General features: G+C 33.1%; 4 protein-coding genes across 4 annotated transcripts in view; 3 read left to right on the top strand and 1 right to left on the bottom strand.

Annotated features, from left to right (window-relative positions):
- The window catches only part of LOC445733 (collagen type IX-like), a gene marked incomplete in the record, with an annotated part of 14465 nt that extends 8437 nt beyond the window's left edge, over positions 1-6028 (top strand). Inside the window, 15 exon segments of the mRNA NM_001032535.1 lie at positions 58-59; positions 61-73; positions 75-137; positions 552-587; positions 937-981; positions 1051-1083; positions 1591-1737; positions 2554-2608; positions 3239-3265; positions 3268-3279; positions 3281-3346; positions 3835-3915; positions 4456-4533; positions 5242-5415; positions 5901-6028. Of these exon segments, the coding sequence (NP_001027707.1) occupies positions 58-59; positions 61-73; positions 75-137; positions 552-587; positions 937-981; positions 1051-1083; positions 1591-1737; positions 2554-2608; positions 3239-3265; positions 3268-3279; positions 3281-3346; positions 3835-3915; positions 4456-4533; positions 5242-5415; positions 5901-6028 (960 nt within the window).
- Positions 6029-7154: 1126 nt separating this feature from the next.
- Positions 7155-18443, bottom strand: LOC100184110 (hippocalcin-like protein 1). Its single transcript, XM_026835474.1, has 5 exons — positions 18218-18443; positions 16051-16174; positions 13543-13688; positions 12995-13100; positions 7155-8793 (listed from the first exon to the last, which is right to left on the bottom strand). Exons 1-5 carry the CDS (start codon positions 18323-18325, stop codon positions 8693-8695), a joined length of 585 nt encoding a protein of 194 aa, XP_026691275.1. The 5' UTR covers positions 18326-18443; the 3' UTR covers positions 7155-8692.
- A 3029-nt stretch (positions 18444-21472) lies between these two features.
- Positions 21473-22855, top strand: LOC113474433. Its single transcript, XM_026835475.1, has 4 exons — positions 21473-21648; positions 21717-21778; positions 22031-22068; positions 22424-22855. Exons 1-4 carry the CDS (start codon positions 21512-21514, stop codon positions 22634-22636), a joined length of 450 nt encoding a protein of 149 aa, XP_026691276.1. The 5' UTR covers positions 21473-21511; the 3' UTR covers positions 22637-22855.
- Positions 22856-22913: 58 nt separating this feature from the next.
- Positions 22914-25304, top strand: LOC113474432. The gene has a single exon (XM_026835473.1). The coding sequence runs from the start codon at positions 24177-24179 to the stop codon at positions 24819-24821; it is 645 nt and encodes a 214-aa protein (XP_026691274.1). The 5' UTR covers positions 22914-24176; the 3' UTR covers positions 24822-25304.
- Positions 25305-25643: the final 339 nt, after the last annotated feature.

The following is a 25643-nucleotide window of genomic DNA, read 5'->3' as shown; positions in this document are numbered from 1 at the left end:
GCCTGGNTAAAAGAATTAACATAAAATAATTACTGTAAATAGAATCTAAAATGAATTTTTAACAGGGTAATTCAGGAGAACAAGGTATTCAGGGTCAACCTGGTGAACGTGGATTCCCTGGAATCAAAGGACACAAAGTAATTAAACTTCTATTAAAATATTATTTTTATTTAAGTTTGTTTTTCGTTAAATTTTTTTATTAAAATTTCAGGTAAACTTTTAAATGAAAGATACGTAATATAAGAAAAAAATAAATTTAAGTCTAGTCTAAAAATCTGTTCTCTGCAAAGGAATATCACGTTTTGATTAACCTAAATCTGAATCCCAGGTTCCCTGTAAGTCAGAGAACCTCAGCCATATATAATACCCTTGTGGTAATAAAAAAAACATGTGTTTTTTAAATTACCCTTTCAAAATTGTTTAAACCTTTAATAACTGTAGCTTTAAAATAAGTCTACTTTTTCATTCATTCATTCATACTTAAAGAATGTATGAATTAGGTTCACACAACATTTTGTATTTTTTTTCTAATAAATCTTTCCTTTTTATAGGGAGCATCTGGTATGACTGGCGCCAAGGGAGAACCTGTAAGTTGATTTATAAGTCTTGATTTGCATGACTTTCCTTTTAGTAGTTTTTACATTTGTTTAACTAGACAAATGTTCGTGTAAAAATAAATTCAATACTTTTTTGTTACTTTTGGTTTTGTGGGTAAATTATTTCTAGTTGTTTAGTAGTATTCGGTCTTAATATTCCAATAAAAAACAAAATTTGTTCATTTCTTTTTTTATGGTAAGCAAGATTAATAAAAATATGAAAAATGTTTATCCTATTTTTAACATATACGCCATTAAAGTCCTGGTATTATTGATTTCTGTCTGTTTTAATTCATTTAAAAGATCAAATTAAAATTTAAAGTTTCTATTTCTTTATCAGGGTAATGATGGAAATGAGGGACCAGAAGGCAACCCTGGACCACAGGTAAAAAATATATTCAATAGGTGGAAATTTTATTTTTTTGTACAAAATAATATTAAACTCTATTTTTAGGGAACTGCTGGAACTCCAGGAGAACGTGGATCAGTAAGTTTTTTTCTATATTTTTTTGTTGTTGATATTTTAATATCTAATTTAGATTGTACAGCAAAGTGCTGGTTTGATTATTTTTAGAGTTTGTATTGAAATGTATAACCAGTTTAAGGTAAATCTTGTTGCTTCTACATGCGATATAGTGAATGGCAATTTACTCACAGATCTAAAAATACTTGGCAACACTTATTCAATTGAATTTTAAACACTAAATCGCCTAATATTTCAGTACAAACATGACTCTCCATATTTAAAAAAAATCATTTAAAACATTTAAATATTTATAAAAAATGAATTTTAAGCATTAGAATAATACTAATTTCTTCCATATGTTTCAATAATTATAAAAATAAAGAATTTAAAACACTAGAATATGCCAACATCTAATATTGTATAATACGATTTTCATTTCAAACGCTTCAATATTTATAAAAACAAACAATTTAAACATGAGAATATGCCAACACCTAATATTCTAATAAACCAAACAAAAATTTGCAGCCAGGAACACCGGGTGAAAATGGGCAACGTGGGCCAGGTGGACCACCGGGCATCATTGGACCAGAAGGACCCAGGGGCCAATCTGGGCCACGAGGACCACAAGGAGAATCTGGACCAAGAGGCGTCCCTGGATTACAAGGCCCTCCTGTAAATATAAATGATGATATATGTTTGCTTTGGTGTGTGTATTTAGTTCATTCAATGTGCAGTACTGTGGGGTGGGACACCTTTAGCACATAATATAAAATATCCTAATCTATTTTAAACAATTAATAACGGTCTATAAGAGTTGTGAGGATATGGTTTTGTGATTCTTTTCTTTGTTTACTACCAAATGTGAAAATATACCTAAAAAGGTGTCCCATCTTCCCCCAGCCACTATATTTGGACATGTTTCTTACACTCATGTTTTTTCTAAAAACTTGCCATTATCATGACAGTAAATGCGTATGCGTAACATTAAGGTCACTTACTTTTTTGGGCATTGAGTAGTCTGTACAAGACAACTAGTTAGTACTACCATTACCTCAGTGGTTGAATTGAATGTAACTTACTTTATCCTCGCGTGGCCGGAAATGACAGTCGTTATCACACGGGTTTAACACCTCGTGCCAGCTTACGAGTTACCATGTATGTTACTTTGTGGGTGATTATTTTTTGGGGATTTTTTTTATTTTTTTTTATGTATGGCGGATAATTTAGACAACCCATTAGTGACCACTGGGTTGAAGCAATTGCCGTTAAGTGCCCAAGGACACATACGCCAACAATGGTAGCAGCGTCGAGCCTTGAACCCATTACCTCTGGGTTACAGGCGGGTGCGCTAACCACTATACCCATGGTTAAAGCCAATTAATTGTACTATAAAATTACCATATTCTTATTTGCATTAGGTTTAAATCAGCATTGAGTTTTATATTACTCCATTTTAGATTCATCAAAATTTATTAATATTTTTAACAGGGGCGCATGCCAAGTGACCAAAAGATTCTGGAAGTTTGCCGTAGGGTGCTTCGAGGTATGCATAGTTGCCATTATGGTATCAGGTGTTATTAATACACGCATATTTTGCTTAATTTACCAGCATTATGTGCAATGTGAAGCTGTAAAACAAGATTGTGTGGAATAATACTAATATTTACTGTATTTGTCTCTTCGATTACGGTAGCGAATATTTAGAAATACTATGTGAATTGTACAAATTTTCCAAAACAATGAGTTACCACCATGGTCAGCATTAGGTGTCACATTTACCACAATCATTTAGCCTAGAACCTAAACCCTGGAAAAAAGCTGTTACGCTTATTCATGCCAACATATGGCATAACAGAATTTACAAGTCACAAACATTACATCAAACAGTAACCAAAATACAAATCACAAAATAATTACTTTAAGCACAGTAATACAATTTACAAACCACAAGAAAATACTTTAAATACAGTAACACAAAATACAAAAACACAAAACAAAACTTTAAACACAGTAACACAATTTACAAGTCACAGAACATACTTAAAACATATGAAAACAAAATACCAATCACAAAACAAACTTAAAACACATGAAGACAAAATACAAATCACAAAACATACTTAAAACTCACGAAGACAAAATACAAATCATATAATGCTTAAAATTCTAACAGATGAGATGAGAGGTATGATGGCAGCAACCAGACCCCGAGGTATCATCACTGGTGGAGCTCCTGGAAGACCTGGACCTGTTGGACCACCTGGACAGCAAGGACCACAAGGTACATGATGCATATTACGTGCAGTGTGTTTAAATGAATGAATGTAACTTTTTATCCTAAACACTGAAAACACAATTTTAGTGGTTTGTTGTTTGCATTCTGACTGAAATGTATTGGGTTCAAAGCCTATTACTAATTGGCAAATTTGCCTTTGAATAAGACATGGAGCGAACAGTGTTCTGAAATCTGCAATTGGTCGTTACAATGTAGGTGTCATGGTAATGGGCTGTATGAAACATAATTGGCAAATTTGCCTTTGAATAAGACATGGAGCGAACAGTGTTCTGAAATCTGCAATTGGTCGTTACAATGTAGGTGTCATGGTAATGGGCTGTATGAAACATAGGTGAAATAATACTTTATTTTAAGTCCTATGTAGTTAAGTTTGTCTGGCTAAATTCTAGGTTTTCAAAAAGGACCTTACCTACATAGAACATAATGTATATAGCATGGCTTGAAAACTTGACTTAACTTGAAAACATTGGCAGGACAATCTGGTCTTCCTGGTAAAACTGGAATGCAAGGTGCACAGGGTGTTCCTGGAATGCCTGGACGTACTGGACCCAAAGGTGAGGATTATAGTACTAATATATATATATATACATATATGCTGGGTACAATATATCAGTTAGTTTAACTCAGTAACCTTAATTATACTACTGGTGCTATAAAAATCTACAATAAAAGTAATAACATTTTTGGGTAAACTTGAATTGTATATTATTTGTTTGACTACTCAATGAAATATGCAAAATTTAGACCCTAACTCTTCTCCTGAAAAAAATCCTGAAATTTTAAACAAACGTTTTCTAAAAAATATAATTATAACACAGCTTGTTTTTTCTGTGACATGGAATCTGTTAATACTACGTTTTTTTAATTTTTTTTTTTAAATTTGGTTTTAACTTTTATGTGTTTCAGGATTGTAACGGTCACGCCTTTTATCCAAAACATTCTTTCTTTCTTTTTTATCAATAAGCGTGTTTTAACAACTGTTGTTTTACCGTTACTACCCGTCTTTTCGCTTTTTATCAACTCTCTTGTTCTTCGTTATCGTGACCGAAGAGACGAAATAAATTTCATTCATTCATTCATTCATATTCATTCAGGATTTGGTGGTGATAAAGGTGACAGAGGAGCGCCAGGAATTGGCAGCGTTGGTCTTCCAGGACCTGCTGGTCCTCCAGGTAAATGATTTACATTAATTAAGTAACTAAAATTAGTTAAAGCTTTTACTTAATGTATTGCTACCCTCTAGGTCACAAATAAATGAATGAATGTTATCTATGCCAAAAACATTATTACCTATTTTGTAAATTTTATTTTTTTTATAAAATTATTAAAAAAATGGAAAATTATAAAGAAATGCTCCCTTTGGTGGGTGAAAACATTAGGTCCCACTTTTTAAATACACTCGGAAATAGCTAAAACACTACAACAGATTACATAATAAAGCTATTTGGGTTGACTTATGTTTGTTCTTACCACTGCTACCACCAATAAAACCCATGGGTTAAAGTCCAATACATGTCTTGTGTAAATTTCAATATATAGACCTTTATATTCCTATACAATTACATTACAAACCAGAACATACAGGATTAAATGCTGTAAAAAAACTGACCAAAAACCAAATCCGACTAATTTTATTTTCTGAGATACTTTTTTCATCATCAGTTTCTCAGTCAAATAGAAATAAGAGAAGAGTGAGAATATTAGGTCCCACCATTCAAAAAACACAAAATCTAGTGCTGTAAAAATGCATAACCAACAGAAAACTCAAAAAATATTTACTTGTTAGATAAATATTACAACTGAAATGGCATTATCAGCTTCTCAGTAAAATAAAATAATAAAATCAGAATATAAGAATAATTTCAAATTTCTATGCCTAGGACCCCAAGGATCACCAGGGTTTGGTAAAGATGGTCGTAACGGAGAACGTGGTGAACCCGGCTTACCTGGACCCACAGGTTACATTGGGCCACAGGGTTCTGTTGGTCCTCCTGGTTACTGCGACCCATCTACTTGCTTGATGGGTCAAGTCCGTGGCATTCAACAACCTAAAGGTAAAAAATGTATATATTGTATAACCTGCTTTATCTTTGTGTGTTTTGAAGATGACAGTCGTTATAACAGGGTGTTCTGTATCATACACCTTGTGTCCGCTTAGGAGTTACCACGTATGAAACGAAACATTCGTGTTATAACGACTGCTGTTTTCCTACCACGTAAGGATAAAGCAAGTTACATTCATTGGATAAATATTCAAAATGCTAGCACATAAGTTACAATGATTGGCTATTTTGGAATTAATCAAACCAAGGCATGGCTACTAACTTTACTTACAGCAGTAAGTGGCTTTAAGGTTTATTCAAATTGTCAACCATGCATAAAAAATCTAAAACATGATCACCTACTAAGTTACTAGCAAGCGGACACAAGGTGTGAAAAAGAGAAAACTGAACCTCTAATGAGTACCATTGCCATATCATCTGCTATTGCCCGAAATATAAACAAGTCACATTCATTCATGCACCTTCAAACATTTCAGGTCCAAATGGCCAGAAAGGTCCTGATGCAGCGGACAGCCCATTGGGCTCAGAACCACCTGCGGGCACAAACCGTCGCCGTGCTGCACGTACCCGCCACCGACCCGAGATGAATGATATTCAGTTTTAACTGAAACTAAAAACTACTTTGATTACCGCGCGATCGCACCGTGTGGAGATATGACTCAAAATTTGTAATGTAACCAATTTTATCTGCGTGCGTTATATTTTTCCATCACCGTGCTACAGTATATTGTTGCATCATATTAGCCGTCGTCATGTTGTCGTCACTGCTTGTTGTCAGTTTGTTTTCCGAAGCGATTTTACATTTTATTACATTTTCACGCCTAAAAAGTGTCATGATTTACTGAGATGGCTGCGTTTGTACAAGAGATTGGAACTTTTTCATATAGTAGGATTTTGAAAGACACCTTTGGCGTACAATATCCAAATATCCGGATCGTGTTTCAAATAACTAACAACGCTTTATGGGTGTTGTAAGGATACGAATTTGCAATTTTTGTTTACTACTAAACGGATGAGAAAATACAATGAAAAAGTGTCCCATTTCCCCCCACCCTACTATACAACATTTCACTAAAACTAAAATATCTATGTTGTCCAGTGTGGTTTGGACATTAGTTATTACAATAGACACAGATTGTGTATTTGTACATCTCATGCACATGGTCAAGTTATCACATGGGTTTATTTTTATACACCAAAAAACAAACATACTACGTTTAACACCTCATATTCAATATATACTTTCATAGGAGTCTTTCTAGGTCTGAATAGTAATAAACATACACAATATTCGCACACCTCATGCTCCAAGTCATATAATAATTTGTGTGTCTAATATACAAACACAGGTGTATTTACACACCTCATGTAAAGTTATAAAATGGGTGTAACCCTATAGACATACAAGGTCGTTGAGCCTTATATTTTAGTACCAAGGCAAATAATGATTTATCTTCAAACTATACACCATGTGGGACATTATACTATATTTATCCTTTACAAATGCACCTCATACCAGCAGTCGACCTTATACCATATTTCAACATGAATTCAAATACCTTTTATAGTGGAATTGTAATCTCAAAAATTTAAAACACTTTAATTTTTAAGAATTTAACTTTAATAAACAAGATTTTTTGCAAAGAAACAGGATTTTTATGCAAAAAAACAAGATTTTTACCTTTTTGTGCAAAATGAGTTAAATGAATGACACCTGGTAGAAATGACAATTTTTAGTGCATTTTTGTATTTCTGTAAGTGCAAAGCCTGCCGTCTTCATGGTGTGCAAGTCTTTCAGGTTACATTGCGGTTGTTTGGAATAATGTTAAAGTGACAATTTATTTTTGTTGCAAATAGTAAAGTACAAATTGAACAATATGTAGTCTGTGTTTCACCAAAGACACCAGACATATTAGAATATATGGACAGTAAATGCATCAAAAAGTTATTCAAATTATGTCAGGTTATGCAATAAAAGTTAGGAATTTTTGTTAAAATTGAATTAGTAGATTCGTTTTTAAAAAACATAAATTTTCATCATTTTTAATTTTCAAATTAATCTTAAATAAAAGCAAATGACAATTTTGTGTTTAGACAAGCATGTTTTAAAAGTTTTCAAAGCTTGTGGTACAAACTGAAGCAATTATAAAAATATTTACGATTTTTAATATAAAACACTCAAAAAAAATCCAGAATTTTTAAATTAATTTCAAAGTTTTCAACCAAAATTTTAAATAAAAAATAACTGTTAATGGAGAACTACGGTAAAATTTGTTCTAAGACATCCCAGACTTAAAGCGAGTATTTACAAATCTAAATTTTATGTACACAGCTATTTGAATGATGCTTTCATGCAGCAGCAGTTATGAGGTTAAAAATAAAACCCTTGATAATGGTTTACTTCAGCAGAGGGCAAACTATGGCAGAATTATCAAATCTGTCCCACAAAGCAATTTTTAACCCATACCGCCTTTTTGGAGTATTAAAAAGCATATTTCTAGCCTTTTTTTAGGCTAACAAATCTTAAAAGTTATCATTGAGAATTAGTATGTTAGCATATATTCCAAACTGTGTAACAAATATTGTATTTTGATTGATAAACAGAATTTGTATACAGCCAGTAAGTTTGCCAACTGCTGAAAATTTAACTTTTTTCTATAATTTAAACAGTTTCCAAAATTAAGGCATTCTGTTGGATTGTGACAAAATAAAACTTTAGTCTGGAGAAAGTCTGGGGAAAGGTTCACATCCAAGAAGTGTTGCTTGCACATTCAGTCATTTGCCCATGTGTAAATGAAACGCTAATTTACAATCCAAATTCAACTATAGGAGAGTGTCCAAATGATGACCATGTTTCAGATAGGTTTTGTTATGTGCAAGTTCTCCTATGCTTAACAATTACTACTCATATATGATATAAAGATAGAATGACATCAATTTCAGTTATTTCATGCTTAAAATTAGCAACAAAAGATGAGAAAAAAAATCATTTTTTTTTGTAAAATATAAGCAAAAATTGCGACATAGCTTTCAGCTTATAGGTTTTAACCAGAAAAATAACAAAAAATCTTTATGGCAATTGGCGTACCAACCAGTGTGTGGTTAAGCGTACATGAAACAGGAATAGAATCCAATTAATAATAATGAGCACGACACAAATGGCTATACACGTTCACTACCTGATGTTAGATAAAATCAAACAAAAATCTAAAAAAAATCTTTTTTTTTTTTAAAAAGCATTTTAAAACAAAATGTCTTAAATTGCTTTTCACATTCCAAGTCCACCAGAGCCAGGGGTACACTGCAACAAACGGACGATAGATGGATCTTTCTTCGCCCCCTCCACAAATTCTTCTAGTGAAATACTCCCTAAAAAATTTAACCAAAATATTAATAATTATGCATCAACAAAATTATAAGCTAGCGTATGTAACTTTGTATGTACATTTTTTCTGTTTAGCTGGAAACTTAGACAACCCATTAGGGTTCACTGGGTTAAAAAAATCACCATGGTTGTTATAACACGGGAGGCTATGGTAAAGGTGAGAAGGTATTTCTACTATAACGTACAAATCGTAACTAGTAACATTGTTATTTTTATGGACAACTCGTACACTGGGTTAAAGAAATTACTGCTAATAAATTTCCCAAGAACACATACACCTATGCTTGTAGCGACAGGCTTTAAACCTGTATCTGAGCTTGAGGGTAAAGTGGTAAAAATGTCACCTTTGATAAGTTTTAAAGTGTTGATGTCATGACCTTTTACCTAATATAAACTTAGTATAAAACAAAAGATCTCATTATAATATGTGGTTTTTCGCCCTTTTTTTAGACAATAAATGTTATTATGTGAGAAATGTAACATTTTTATGTGGAACATAACGACTTTCTAGTTTGCTTAGTTAAAATGATACCATTATCTGATTCAAGTAATTCGCTACATCAAGTTTTTGAGATTGATCCTGACGAATCAATGGGTACTGTTTGGTTTCCATGTCATTTTACAGTTTAAAAGCTTTTTCTCTATGTTAAATTTAAATCACCTTCATAAAATAGGCATGATAATATTCACGCCGTGAGTGACTCATGGTAAGAACGATTCATAAATACTTTGTGAATGCATGTTCATTGGTACATGCGTACATCCAATGCATGATTTTTCACACAGCCAAAATTTTGGCACTAAAGCTTTATAATATGGTGCTGAACATTTTTGGAAATTAAAGCATTAACCTAACTCCTATTTCTAAGCTACCCTATGAATAACAAAATATGCTATACTGCTATATAGGCATTTAGTTTTTGAATGATTTCCAAAATATAGGGCGTTTAACAGGCAGTTATACTATTAGTTGTTAAACATAGTAAACTTTTAAATAATGTGGTAAATGCACTAACACTTTTGGGCAAGGGATATTTTGGGCCTGCCCTTTATATAGACACCTTGCATCGGCGCCAATCATTTGACTTAACATTTAATGAATATGCAACAATTACTGCAATGTTCAATCACCAATAAATGCCCCCATGGGGATCAAGTCATTAGCAAGTCGACTGCGAAGCTTATCGCTTCAAATGAGACGAATCAATCTTTAATTAGTTACAGCTACACATTGGGAAATGATGGCAAAGGTTAATGATGGGGTGAGCAAAAATCATGATGAATTTTTAAGTTTTTAAAAATTACATCGAGAAAGTTTTGTTTTCTTGATTATGTTTATATATTGCAGGGTGGGGGAGACAGGAAACACTTTTAGCACATAATATCTAAATATCGTGATGTTTTAAACAATTAACGACGGTCTATGAAAGTCGTGTAGATACGGTTTTCTATTTCTTTGAATGTTCTTTGTTTACTGCTAAATGTGGATGAGTAATAGAATAAATAGGTGTCCCATCTTCCCCCACCCTACTATATGCGGACGTCTTTGCTTTTCAACCTTTTTTTGGTACAAAGGCTACTTTGGTTTTACGTCGACGATATACCAATTGCCAAATCAAAACTTAAAATACTATGGCCTTTACAGGGCAGCCTTTTTCATTACTCTTTTAAAATTAAACTGATTTGAGAGTTGAGACAAATAGGTTTTGCTTATTGTTATATAGCAAGCACAATTCACACATGAACAATTTAAATTTAGCTTTAATGTAATCATTGTAGGCTATATTATAAGCACCCTATTAAAATGATTAATTTTCAGTTCATATAAAATAATATTGTTTACTTAGCAAATAGCCCACACAAGAACAGATGTGAGTTTGTATGTTGTCATTGTCAATATATACAAAGTAAATATTAATTTTAAGACCGTTCTACCTTTACAATGGCTTTTCCAAAGTGTTTCATATTAAATAGAACTTTCTAATAGGTTTGTGCACCTTTAAAAGTAGACAGGGACCAACTTAGTCTAATATATTTTTGACAACTTTTTATTTATTTTTGATCCTTTAATTCGCAAAATAACTGAGAGATTGACAACTTTTATTTGCAAAATCGCTAAATTTAGAAGAGATACCAATTTTTGGTTTAAATTTTGTTAGTAATTGGCAATTGCTTTATCTATTATACACTTTGGGCAATTTATTGTGGCTTTCTTAAACCATGAGTTAGTCAAGCTAAGAGTATTGGCCTAGGAATAAAAATTTTAAATTTTTTAAACTCTTTTTTTTATAAAAAAATTTTTTCATAACATTTTTTATAACAAAAACAATTTTTTTAAGGCGGATTATTTACTTTCAAAAGTAAATAAAGAAAATTGCCTATTAGAAATTTATTTATTAAGAAACACTTTAGAAATTGTAATATACTTTCATTACAGTTTGATTAATATAGGTTTCATTAATGTAGATTTTAATTTGCAGTGCTAATTTACATGTGGTATTGGCATTATTGATTTAAGGCTAAGAACTCCCAAGATGCCAATTAAATTGCGTAAGTTGAATAAGCAGCTGGAAAACATGTTTTGTAAGAAAAATGTAGGCCAGCGTATACAATCACATAACAGTAAACAACAACACGAGTTCTTTCATGGTGGCATTTTGACTAAGATTAAAAACCAGGCGCTTTTCAAGTCCATAGCATGCAATGGACAGAACTTATTTCAACATTAAAATGCAATAGACAAATTAAAAATGATTAATAAACCTTTATATATCTTTAGATGGTAAGACAGTTTAATTGTAACAAAAGTGCCCAACTTTTTACCTCATACCCAGGTAAAGTGTACCAAAAATACAATTCTGTGTTTAACAGTTTTTTTGGGTTTCTGTGTATTTTTTTTAGACAAACCTTCAGTGACCACTGGGTTGGAGAAACTACAGTTAAATGTCTTGAGCAAGAACACATACACCCATACTGGTATTGTGTTAACAGTTTTTATGTTTTCTGTGTAACCGGTTTTATGTTTTTTTAGTGTATATGTTTAGACAAACCATTAGTAACCACTAGGCTGGTGAAACTACCATTAAATGTCTTGACCAAGGATACATAGACCCATATTGGTAATGTGTTTAACCGTTTTTATGTTTTTTGTGTAATAGTTTTTATGTTTTTTGTGTAACAGTTTTTATGTTTTCTGTGTAATAGTTTTTAAGTTTTTTTGTTTATTTAAAAAAAAAACATTAGCGACCACTGGGCTAGAGAAACTACCGTTAAATGTCTAAACCAAGCACACACACACCCATAACGGTAGCAGTGTCGAGATATATACCATGTAACAAAAACATGTTTTTGAGTAATGTTGGCACAGTTTAAAACCATGACTATTGTATACTTACAACAGTATTTTTGTTTTTGCTAACTTTGCTATGTATACTTAGGCATAATTCACACCTACCTAACACTTTACAGCCTACACTTTATCTGGGACAAATGTTTTTATAGAGCTGGTTGTAAAAACTCTGCCCTGTCCATTCATTTAAATATATCAAAATCAATTGAATATGTATCTTGTAAAAAAATAAAAATTAATTGAAGAAAACTTTTGGTTTGTGTTTTAATTAAAGAACCTTTTTTATTAAAGAGTTAGTACTAGACATTTATGAACCTAAGAGTAGGAAACATAGTTTATAGAGGGTTTTCCAAACTGGGGTTCCAATTTCAGGGTCCCAGAGAGTCAACTAACTTTACAGAGTATAGTATTTATATGTATGTTGATTTGCCGGCATGATTTAACAGACGTGGTGAAACAATGAGTGAAAAGTTCGCAAACCCTTATCCTGCTGCTAGTGCTACTAAAGGTTTTTTTTATACTTTATGGGTGAGATCCTTGTCAAGGATCTGGGATTTAGGCCTTGTGCTGGGATTTAGGCCCTGATTCTGGGATTTAGGTCTCGATTTGGACCATTACCCCAACACCCGGAAAGCCAAGTCCTTTGTAAGACTGACGGCGCCACACCGCATCGCAGTCAGACATGTATTTTTCGCAGTTTTTTATATCCTCGTGTGCTTTGTATGTTTGTATAGATGCAACTGTGAAGGGTTGTGAAAAAAACGAATCGGGTTGCAAGCAAACAGTTTTTGGAAGCCCTATATTACAGAACAAAGCTCAACATCTATTTATCCTACCGTCTAAGTTTTTATCCATCTGTTTAAATATTTTGTCGGTTCTTTTCTCTGGGGTTGATTCGTCTTCAGGCATTTTCATCACTGCTCCTACCATCTTGTATATCGCCTTCAATGTAAAAAGCATTTCATCATCTTTTTTTAAAGGATTTTTTACAGCTGTGCGCAATATTGCTATGCATGGCGTATTGGTGAGGGTATTAAGGATACCATGTATTACGAGTTTTTAAAACAGGGGACATTATGTATTTTAGCATCCAAGTAAGCCTAAAACAGTAAAACAGCTTTTACCCTTTTCTAAAGCGGTACATGACGTAACGTTATGGCCTAGGGGTGACAAGAAAGCATGTGTTCCCAACTTTTAAACCAGGGGTGACGATATATATATTTTAGCACTTAAGTTGGGCAAAAATAGCATTTACTCGGACGCATCTGTACTAAGCAGAGCTAAAGTACACGGCATTTAACACATAAATTTATAAGGTTTTTTCTTACACTTGAATGTCACTGCAATTTAGCAATGTCATCCAGATTTTGTGCGAAATTCTTACCCTAACTATCTCCAGCATTTCATCTCTTGAAATAATCCCGTTCCCATCGCAGTCGTACATCGAGAACGCCCATTTTAATTTTTCCTCTAAATTTCCACGTGAAGTGACACTCAGCGCAACAATAAACTCCCGAAAATCGATTGTACCTGGCATAAAAAAGACTGTTTGTGATGTCATGCTTAAAAATACACTAACAAGCTGTTTTTAAGGTTTTTAGGACATCAAAAGTGTTTTTCAAATTATTTTAACTTTTGGGTACCATCTTTTAATTTAGACTATACACTAGTGGGGTGTGAAAAAATAGGTCACCTTTTCATTTCGTTTTTTCGTCTCATTTGGTAGTAAACCAAGAACATTTAAAGAATTCTAAAACCATATCCCTTTGACACCCATAGACAGTTATTGATTGTGTAAAACATGTTTAGGATATTTGTATATTATGTGCTAAAGGTACCCCATCTTCCCCCACCCCACTATATATATATATATTATTACATGTAAGATTATCCAAAGAATCCAAACCCAATTTTCGGTTATAAGTTTACAGTTTTACACCCAATGCCCCAAGCTAATCTTAATTACTGGGCATATTCATTATACATTAGTTTTAAAATGCTGCCAACTGCATTATACAAGTTAAATCAGCAATTTTCACTGTTTGTAAACAAATTGCAATGTATGCAAGGTTAATACTATATTTCGCAATACTTTTAGGTTTTTAAGTGCTATGTAATTTATAAGGCATTATGTGATTATGCCGTTTTATTTGACATTAATAGGACAATTTGTATTGCCTTTTTCTATTTTCAGCAAAGATAAATTAATTTTTCATGATATTCAAATAGTTTTGAAAGCAGAATAATAATTAAATTCATATATATATTAATGATATTATATATATATAGTAGGGTGGGGGAAGATAAGACATAACTTAATTATTTTTTCTTGTTTTATTTCAGTTTGGTAGTAAACAAAGAACATTCAAAGAATTATAAAACCGCAACCTCACGACTTCCATAAACCGTTAAAAATTGTTTAAAACCTGATCAGAACATTTGGATATTATGTGCTAAAGGTATCCCATCTTAATATATAATATATGTGTGTATATATAGGCTTATAGCACACTAAAAACTTATTAAAAAACTGGCAAAAATGAGGATGCAACTTTTTAAGTGATAATAGCAACAGGTCACAAGTGAAAGTGTCTATTAGCAAAAAAATTACTTTGCGGATTTTTAAGCATGCAGATTTTTAAACATCAAATTAATTTTATGCATGATAATTTTATACAAGTTAAATCATTTAGCTTCCCTACAGTGTGGATTAAAATACAATAAATATTCCATTTATTTCTTGTCACTTCTATCTATGTACAGATAAAAACAGATAAAACAAACTGCTAAAAAACAGATAAAACAAACTGCTTAGATACAAGTTTAATAATTAATAATTATGTTAAAACAGTGGCACACATAAGCGTAGAATAGTGATAATGCAAATGTTGAGAATAAACAGAAATTAAGATTAAACTAAACACAAATTAATCCGAATGGCTGTCAGACTGCCTTAAGCAGCTTATAACCACTGATCTCTACAGTATATAAATTTTAGTGCGTCATTTTGGCTAAGAAAATAAATAGTTATAACTCTACACTTCTACTTTGTGGTAAAATACAAATTAAAACTTGATAATTTTAACTGTTTTTTTGCCATTAAAATGCCTTCAGCTATTACAATGTTTTACAAGTTGGCTTTTAGAGCAAAACAATGTATAATGTATGTTTACATGAGTTAGAAATATGTTCAACCCTATGTTAGGTTGAAGTATTCCAACACCATAATTTATAAAATATTTCGTAACATACAAAGGTGGCCATTATTTCAAAACTATCAGCGGACAAATCTAAAATTATTGGGTGAGGCGAAAGCAATTTATATTACTGCTTTCATGTTTTAATAATTTGTACCTTTGGAAAGTAAAAAAAATTAACGAAAATATTTTGTAAGTGACTACTGCCCTTATACACCATAGGGCTTGCTTTTTCATCTTTATTAATTCAGGAAAATATCAATAAAATTGAATAAAATAGTATAATGTCAAACATAAAAACATTCTTGAATAATGTGGCGAATGAAGTCTTTAGCTCTGAGTTTTTATAGACATCTAACACTAAGATAAAACTCATTTTTAGAGGCAAAACTAAGGTCTTACAACACATGATATTGCTCTTGAATCAAAAATTGACCCCAGACAGTTCTACTGTTACACTTATGCCAAAATAGCTAAGAAATTATTGGTTTAAATATAAAACAGAGCAACTTAAACTAACATTTAAGTTACGGTTTTAATAGCTAGGCAATTTAAGCATAAATAATATTTTAATACTTTCACAGATATCAAATGCCAATTAGGCATTGTTATATTTAGGGCTAGGCCAACCTAGTCCCAAATCGAAGGTGTTATTACTTATTACTAAGACCTGAGAGTAGAATTTGTCTACTTACTGTCGCCGTTTGAGTCAAACGTTCTGAAGACATGAGCTGCAAACTTTGAGGCGTCTCCTTGTGGGAAGAAGTTTGCGTAGATCTTCTGGAACTCGTCCATAGTTAAGTTTCCGGAAGGACAATCCTACATTATAATGTAACAATAAACAACAGTGGCAATATAAAGTACTAACAAATTGTTATACATAAGATAACATGAACGTTATTTATCTCTTCGACTACAGTAGCAAAGATCATAATTAATTAGAGCAGGGGACTTTAATTAGAACCGAGGCAGCAAAATGATAGTTTGAACATTGAACGCTAATTATTTTTTTAAAACTTTATTTTCAAAGAAGTTTTAAGATACCGAACCAAAACACAAAATACAACTAATAAAATAGCATATATATATAATATATATATAATATATGTTTGTTTTTTAGGTTTTTTGAAAAATCACGTACCACAATTATAATATATCCTATGCTAGTAAATTATCTTTCTAGTGCAAACGTAATGTAAAGATCAATGAGATATTTCTGCATAAATATTTATGACATTTTCCTAAGCTACATTAAAGTTTAATCGAAACATTCGAATGATTTTCCATGATTGCCATTGATTTAACAATAATTACGAGAATAATAAAAATTGAAAAATTTTACTTTTTGAATTGGTTTTGCCGTTACGCACACTTTTGTTTCTATTTAAAGTTTAACTTAAAAATAATTAAATATAAATGGCTTTTTGTCTGGTAGGTGTAGCGACCACGCTTATTTTCTTCCAACTAAATGTAAATATGTTTTTAACTGTAAGCATGCTTTAACAACTGTTGTTTTGTCGCTATAACCTTTCATTTCATTTAAAATATTTTTAAATTTTTGCTATCGTAATGGAAGAGACAAATCAAGTTATTATTATTATACTGGAAAAACTGCGTACCATTTTATAATGACCACATTGACAAAAAATATTATCTAAAAAAAAAAATAAATTTTTAAGCATTTACTGAAATAATGTCAATGAATTTCTAATAATAGTTAACTTTACTAATACTGGGCGAAGTTTAAAATTTAGGTAAAAACAGTTTTTTTCAAATAGGAGTATCTAAATTGAAACTACTACAATGCTTTTATCAATATCAAAAGTTATGAAATAAAAATCAGATAGTAAAGGTACTATTTAAAGACGAATTTTACTTTAAGTACAATATTGCAAATTCATATAACAATTGAATTAAAATAATAGTAATTATCATATATTGTATATTAAATATACTAAATATAATGTATATATATATATATATATTTTATAATTAATTCAAAATATAACCGCAATTACTGAGAAAAAAACAGTCTTAAAAATAAATGGGTAAAGAATTCATGCAATATCACTTAACTATAATTTAGCACAATTTAATTAAATTACAATAACACCTAACTTTAGAGAATTGTAAACACCTTTGAATTTGTAAACTTTAAAGGTGCCAGCCAGTCTTTATAAATTCATAACCAACGCAGTCACTTAGAACGAAATGTAAACTCACTTTTGCAAATTAAATAAATTATGAATTTTTCATTTGGATGAGTCACAGCACTTACAGTGTGGACAATAACAATACAAATAGTAATAAATATTATATTACGAGCTTATACATTGAAACAGTAAAAGTTTTTTCCAATCGTTTATTATTTATAAGGTACAATGTTTTCTCAATGTAAAATTAATTATGTTAAGCTGTAGTGTATTGCACAGATAAGCCCTAATATAATACAACATTACAGTATTTCATAGTATGGGTGTACTGTCTCTAGTTAAAAGTGACAACTCGATATAAAAAGATCCCTGGTTAAAAGTGACAACCATAAAAAATCAAAGTTAAACAGTTAAAATTTAAAATCTATATATTATTAAAAACTACTATACCAAAACCATGTATACTGCCATGTTATATGAAATATTAAACAGTATTATTTTTACAGAAAGTTTGCGCTCAATCTACTAACACCAAAACTTAAAAATATATATATAAAAAAAATATATATATATATATTATATGCTTAATAATACGTAAAAAAAATTTTTACGATAATTTATGCCAAGGGTAAGTAAAAATGAAGGAACGTAACTTAAATATATGGCTATTATATAGTGAAGAAACATATCAGTTTAGCATAGTACACACCTTAATAAATCCTTTATACCATTCTTGAAGTTCATGTTCATTAAACTCAGTAGCAGCCCTGAGGTCACGAATGTCTTCTGGCTTCAATTTACTATTTTGCTTGCCCATGACTTGTGCTCAAAACAATGATAAAAACAAAAGAATTGGAATTTTTTCAGTAAAAACAGTTTAATAAAAATAGCTCATTGTACAACTACAGAAATGATTAATAACTGTTCAAAAACGTCTGTGACATGGAATGACAAAAATTAATCATTAAAAACCACGAATTATACGCTCTAATCGAGGCCCTTAAAAACGGAGTCACGATGACATTTACATAACTAAAACCTTATTAACTACCAATATTTTTACAAATCCTAAAGTAAGACAACTAAACAAGCGAATGTAAATTGTGAAAAGTAACTTTAAAGTCTAGTATGCGCTCTGGCGTACACTATATACACTAGTAGACATTTAAACATTTGTCTTGGACTGAACCTAGTGAGAGAGAAAATACGTTCTGCTCCAGCGATCACTCACTATAGAAGTTTGACGTCATGTTTTTCAGTCACGTATATATTTACTCACGCAATCGTCGTGTTGAAAGAGCACAACGTAAAAGCGTTGGACAAATATATATTAGATATTGCCAATCACTTATTATAGAAGTTTGACGTCATTTAACCATTCACGTATTCTTACGCACGCAATCGGTAATTACGTGCTGGAGACGTACAGCGTAAAAGGCGTCGGATTTTTTACCGGAAATCGGGAACGAACATTTATACAGGAACCTCACATTTTGTTGTGGGTTTATATATAATAGAAATTGTATCCGTACAGGCCACGGGTCACGAAGCACAGACAGGTGTTGGGGTGCAGTAGAGGTGCAAGATCGCACGCCTCAGGTGGTCTCGGTACTAGTGTTCACGCGCATCCATCACAACAGTTTTAATTTCGTGGTGAGTATGAGCAGATCAACTAACGTCGGTTTAAACGACGTTTCTTCGTATGACGGGAAACTGCGTGCCTATATAGTCAAGGTCGTAAAACGTTTTTTTTTTAAGTTTTAAGCTTAGTTTCATTTTGGGCTCTTATTATTTCCTCTGCAGTCTTGTTTATGTTTAAGAAACAAAACAAGAAAAAAATTAAAGTTTGGCATGGGAAAAATAAGAGAGTGCAGCTCTAATGAGTGAGCAGGTAAAAGGCACACGAGGCGTTCGCACGGCTGGTGTTATTTTACAAATTCAAAAACACAGAGGATAAGACGAGACAGTTATTATTTTTTTATTTTATTATTAAGTGAATTTATTATTAGAAATACACGCCAATAACACAAAAAATACTGTACGCTTTAAAAATCAAGTTTTAACATTCTTTTTAAAACAATTTTTTGTTGTTATTTTTCTTCCAAATTAAAGTCATTTTGACCTCTGCTTATTTTCCTTATGTTTATATCTAAGCTTTTTTCACATAACTAAAACTAATTTTATGAGACATAATCAAATTGTACAAAATATTAAGTTTTTTTATAAACTTTTAAAACTAGTTTAATCGTTCAAATTGGCAAACTACAAAATTTCATCGGCTTTACTATGATTTAGCGAGCATTCAAAATTAGCACCTTACTTCTTTCGCATTTCTCACTTGTTCAAAATATACTGTTTATACTTAACATTTTTGTTTAATATTTAAAAACAGTTTTCAGTTTCGACGCGCGCTTTATAAAGTCGTGATAATATTGTCAAATAATTCTGTAAGATTGTTTTTTGAAAATAGGGACCGTAAATGAAAATTATAAAAGTCTTGTCTGACAAAGTGTTCCATCTTCCCCTACCCTACCATACTTTAACATTATTTTTCTGAATTGAAACAACTGAAACAATATTTTTAGCTAAACGTAATACTAATAATACCTTTATTTTGTCATTTCGATTACAATAGCGAAGATTTAAAACATATTTTAAACAAAAATCACTTCATATAAACAATAATAACTTTTAACTTTCCCCAATTACAGCGTGATTATGGTTTGTCCAAATTCCCAACACCAAACGTTTTTTAGAAGAACAACAAGGCTAACTAGTGTTACAACGTGTATTTACACATCTTCTTTACCAATCACTCAATCCTCATACGTCCTTAAAGTCTTAATGAGTTATAACACATTTGTGTTTTATCTACTGCTACACAGTCACCAATAGCGACTGAAAATCGCTTTGTTGGTTATTTATGGTTTATTTTTGCTCGACCTTAGTCGACCGTTGTGGTAAAAGGGTTAGTTAATATGTTATACCATTAATGGTTTTATACGTGCTCATCCATTCAAGCTTTACTCTCCCTTGTTTAATATGTAATGGTGCAATATCATTTAGCTCTTGTGTGGTAATAAGAACGAGTGCACTTTAATAACATTACACTATATGTTTTGGTTCAAATTACATTATTGACAGTCATAAATTATACCGTTAGCACATAATACACCATATTTCCTGATCGTATTTTAAAAACTAACAACGCAATTAAAAGTCGCGAGGCAGCTGTATATATTTTTGTAAATATATTGAGTGTACTACAGCATCGAACAATAAAAAACAAGAATATAAGTCCCAACTTACAGTATAAATTTCCGGGGAGAAAAAGGATGCGAAACAAAACAAGATCGGAAACACTTTAGTTGATTACCCTCGCTTTTCGTTGATTAAACCTCGGGTATAAAACACCAGCCTTACAACGCTTGTCCTTTACACAACGTGGAAGTTTGGATGAAGTTTGTTCTGTACCAGTTTGGGATTATATTTCAAGGTTTAAGTTAAGTATTACTTTATTATCGGATTATAATAACCTATGACAGCTTAATATTTATACTACAGTATTACTATTACAATACATTATCTTAGCATTATTTATCATACTAAAATTATTTAATTTAAGTATTGTGCCTTGCAATTTAAGTACGTATTCGTTTCTCATGCGATTTTGATTTCCGCATTTGCTCGACGTTTCGGTATTACGTCACTATACGTCAGTCGCGAGATGACGTCACAGATTTAGGTATTGTTGCGTCATAACTGTATCGTTATGTCAAAAGTGGATGTGTCGTCGCCGCGTCGTCGTCGTCATAGTTACGTCAATCCTTGACATTACGTCATAGTTAGGTCAATCCTTGACAAACACATGCGCGGTAGTGTATGACGTCACAATAATGCGGTTTCTTCTCCTCGTGCGCTTCGCTGCGGTTTTATCATGGGGCCCCATGCGCGTTCAGCGTCGACGCAAGGCATACTACTTGTACATTATATTATTTGCGCCATGAGCGTGAAGCAAGAAGTCAAAGCATTGGTAAAGTATAATCAGAATTGGCATTTTTACGTACATAAGCTCTTTTCTAGATACATCGATTATGTGACGTCACGAAGTGGTGATGACGCAACAGAAGAACCCACTTCGTAAGTTATTGTTACGTCACAATCTTTATTGTTATAAAATGCAGATTAGGGAGATTGGTATTTTTTAGAATATGGTATGTGACGTCGCAGAGGAATAACCGGATCTTCACGAGCGAAAGCAAGAACGAAGGTAATTAATGACAGAATAATATAAGACCGCGGGGTAAGATGGGACACTTTTAGCAAATAATATCCAAATATCTTGATCGTGTTTTAAACAATTAACAATGGTCTATGGGAGTCGCCGTAAGGATATGGTTTTATAATTCTTTGAATGTTCTTTGTTTTCTACCAAATGGGAAGAGAAAATAGAATGAAAAGTTGTTCCATCTTCCCCACCCTACTATATACAAACCTACATTTAACGTTTACATTGTTACAGAAAAGTCGGCAAAAAAAGCTGCAGAAGGAAAGCGCAAGGTAACTTATGTTTCTATTACTATTATCACTACACAATATAACGTAACAACAAAATAACGTATTGTAGTAACTTCCCGAATGGCTGGAGTTTACTGGGGATTCCCAGACATCCGGGTATTCTTCCCTCGTTGTCTCTGCAGACATTCTAATAAAAAAACTAAGTTACGAAGTGCACGTTGCGCCACTTCAGTAGTAACAACAAAGTGTTTTTAAATTTGGTACAAATAACGAGTCTTCAGAAACCTAATATCCATAACAATGGCCAAATACTACAATTAAGGATGGCTTCAATCAAATGTAGTCTTTACCCACTTTAAAAATATCGTGTGACGTAATTATTATCCTTATTTTGCAGACGAAGAACAAAGACGAAGACTCCATAAGGATAAATGGTTTGGGGTTTGAAGTATATCATTTGTGTGTTAGTATGTGTGAGCGTGTTAACTGGTGCACTCTTACAGTGTTGCCTTCTATTGAGGTCCCTTATCTGCTGGACCTAATGTTGCCAGTTTTTTTTGTCAGTCACTACTATAGTGCATTTTGCATGTCACTGAAATATATGCAATGAAACTATGGCGAACATCTTGCTGGATCAGATTTTGTTGTTGTACACTCTATTGTGTACTTCGTCTACAAAGATCGAATCCCTTAATGATTCTGTACTGTTCTGATCGCTTGGTGAGAACGCTGTGTTGGTACACAAATACTCGAGTAATATTAACACGCATTATAATAAATGCGCATAAAATAAATAAAAACCCGTTTAATACTTTTACAACAAGACTATTTTAATGTAAAACGTCAAATAGAAACCCTTCTAATATTATTTAAACCAGACTATTTTTATTTTAAAACGTCATGTAGCGTGATTGGGACGATGGCCACGTCACAATTACGTTACGACGTCGATACGATGGGTCAGAGCATTGTCATGGCCCTGCGTTCGGTCCGGTTACGTCAGTTTTGATTGAGTTACGTCACGGTTAGGTTGTTGCGTGGACGTCGCCGCTGGTGATGCTACGCTAGATATTTAGGTCACTACCAAAGTGATGCTACGCTCGAATATTTAGGTCACTGTCTGCGGTTCGTAACAACCTGATGCAGTTTCGTAATGGTCGATGCGGTGCGTAACATCCGGACGCTATTATATTGTGTGAAGATACGACGAGAGTATCGCGGTACCGACATGGCGGCTTACCGTTTGATTGGGACATGCGGAGCCGTTACTGGCTTCGATTCCTTGTGGTCGGACATACAATATGGTGTACACTGCAGATGATTATCTTTCAGGATTTGAACCTTTTTTTCTTTGAAGATATTTCAATGATTATGTCCGCTTTAGTTACTTTTTAGAGTCGTCCAATTTTGGTTATAATTGAGCTGTTGTGTTTATTGCATGCTGTGTTGCACTTTTCGTATTTGCACATCGTTGTAATATTTTTGTCTTTTTGTCGTCGTCGTCGTACACATGTGTATGTGCCTTCGTTGTATCATTTTTGTCTATGGGGGTTTCTTTAACCTGCGTGGACAGTAACATCCCGCAAGGGTTTCTCACCTAAGTAGAAACCCACTACCATTGGCTGGGGGCTTGTCGTGCCGTAGTGGCTTTCCACCAACGCCAGCCACATAAACTATGAAGGTATTTATTTAATCCTGTTCTATTTTGCAGAAAGTCGCTTTAGTTGAACCTATAGACAAACGCTACCTAATTACAGTTTCAATTTATTATATGTCCATTTCATTGTTGAATTCTTGTCACTTTCAGCATTAATAAATAAATAACCACAGCCAACTTATTTAAGCTGTTCTTTATTTTAATCGAAACCGGAACCGGGACCGCTTGAATCGTTTCGAATCGTTCCGCACGTGGGCAGTAGAAGCATAAATAAACTAAAAAATGCAAATGTTGGATTGTTTGGCATTCTGTTCTGGCTGTCGTGGTGGAAGGTTGCCTCCTACTATCCACGAAAATGGTTATACAGCAACAGGTTAGCTAGTCACAGGCAGTGAAGAGAAACACCAATGTTAAATTAAAAAGGCCTTGCTGTTTGTGGTTCCAGACAGAGGAACCATGTAAGAGAGAGGATGTATACGAGTTGCTGAAACGAATGAAGTTTTCAATTGACAAAGTAGTTGGTATTGTGGAAAGAAAAAAATCAAAAATCGATATTACGTGTACCTCCAGAGATGCGGTGATGGAACTTCTTGATTTATTGAGAAAAGACAACAAAATCAAACATACATTTCTGTATGAGAGCGAAAATATTGAAGTTTTGATTGGTTGGGTCCCGGTACCACTCCAAAACAAAAGTATTGCAGAAGCTTTGCAATACTATGTAGCCGTGCAAGAGGTAAGGTCCAAAAAGGATAAAAACGGAAAGCTGTTGGGCACCAGAATTGCGGTAATAAAGAAAAACGACATTGATAGATCCCCCCTGCCAAGCTACATAAGGGTTGAACGGGAGGAACTCTACGTGACATACAGCGGCCAATTAAGGACCTGTAAACTTTGCGAGCAAACCGGGCACAAGCAAGCGGAATGCCCGAACAGAAAAAACGAGTTTCCCGCGCTGCCTCAAGCAAGAAGCGTATCCAACGCACCTCGAGCTCCTGACGCGCTCACGTCACCTGATAAGAACATGGCTAGCGAGCCCGCGGGCAAGAACGAAGATAAAGAAAACGCCCCTAAAGAAACCGAGGCGAAAACAACAAACATTATCACGACACCAAAACGAAAACGAAGATTGGTCTAGAGCCCTTCTGTGGATCAACCTTCACCAAAATCTTTAAGCCACGGTGGAGAAAATTACGGAGTAAAGTGTGGTAATTGTCACCGAGAAGGTTTTGTCCATGAATCCAACGATCGGTTCTACTGCTTCCACTAAATGTATTTTCCGTTTTTTAAAAAACAAAAAATTCGACGTAATCCTATTGCAGGAAACACATAGTAGCTTGGATGTAGAGGTAATGTGGAAACGCGAGTGGGGAAACGCGCAAACCTTTTTTTCGTACGGTACTACCTCCGCCCGAGGCGTTTGCATTCTGTTGTCGCCACAACAGAATTGGACTGTACATCATACAGAGAGCGATACTGAAGGAAGATTCCTGATCGTCTCGATTTCGGCAGGACCAAAACGGCTTACACTGGCAAATGTATACGGACCAAACTCCGACAACCCATTTTTTTTATTCGTTTTTCGGGATAATAAACGATTATTTAGATAACGACGCTATAATAGGAGGAGATTTTAACGCAATTCTGTCAAATGATCTAGACAAGTCACCGGGCAACAAACACGCAAATGGTAAATCCAGTTCGGAAATTAAGAACTATATGAAAGAGTTTGATCTGGTTGATATATTCAGGGAATTAAACCCGAGGCAGCGGAGATTTTCCCGCGTCCAACAAAATCCTTTCACCGGAAGTCGCATCGATTTTTATCTTGTTTCAGAAGGTCTAACACCACATATAAAAAACTGTGATATAGAACCCAGTATTAAATCGGATCACAGACTTGTTGTTTTAAACATAAACCAGCAGTTTAAAGCAATAAACGGCCCAGGGTATTGGAAAC

Source organism: Ciona intestinalis, chromosome 8 (assembly GCF_000224145.3).
Source record: "Ciona intestinalis chromosome 8, KH, whole genome shotgun sequence".
NCBI lineage: Eukaryota > Metazoa > Chordata > Ascidiacea > Phlebobranchia > Cionidae > Ciona > Ciona intestinalis.
This window is presented reverse-complemented; position numbering and strand designations above follow the sequence as displayed.

Bases quoted from the DNA above. Each gene is read 5' to 3' on its own strand.
- LOC100184110 (XM_026835474.1), bottom strand. From the start codon at position 18,325: ATGGGCAAGCAAAATAGTAAATTGAAGCCAGAAGACATTCGTGACCTC. The intron at 16,175-18,217 runs GTGTGTACTATG...ATTATAATGTAG, and splicing joins GGTATAAAGGATTTATTAAG to GATTGTCCTTCCGGAAACTT. The intron at 8,794-12,994 runs GTAGGATAAATA...TAAATTTTTTAG, and splicing joins GATGGATAAAAACTTAGACG to GGAGTATTTCACTAGAAGAA.
- LOC113474433 (XM_026835475.1), top strand. From the start codon at position 21,512: ATGAGCGTGAAGCAAGAAGTCAAAGCATTGGTAAAGTATAATCAGAAT. The intron at 21,649-21,716 runs GTAAGTTATTGT...GGTATTTTTTAG, and splicing joins GCAACAGAAGAACCCACTTC to AATATGGTATGTGACGTCGC. The intron at 22,069-22,423 runs GTAACTTATGTT...CTTATTTTGCAG, and splicing joins CTGCAGAAGGAAAGCGCAAG to ACGAAGAACAAAGACGAAGA.
- LOC113474432 (XM_026835473.1), top strand. From the start codon at position 24,177: ATGAAGTTTTCAATTGACAAAGTAGTTGGTATTGTGGAAAGAAAAAAA.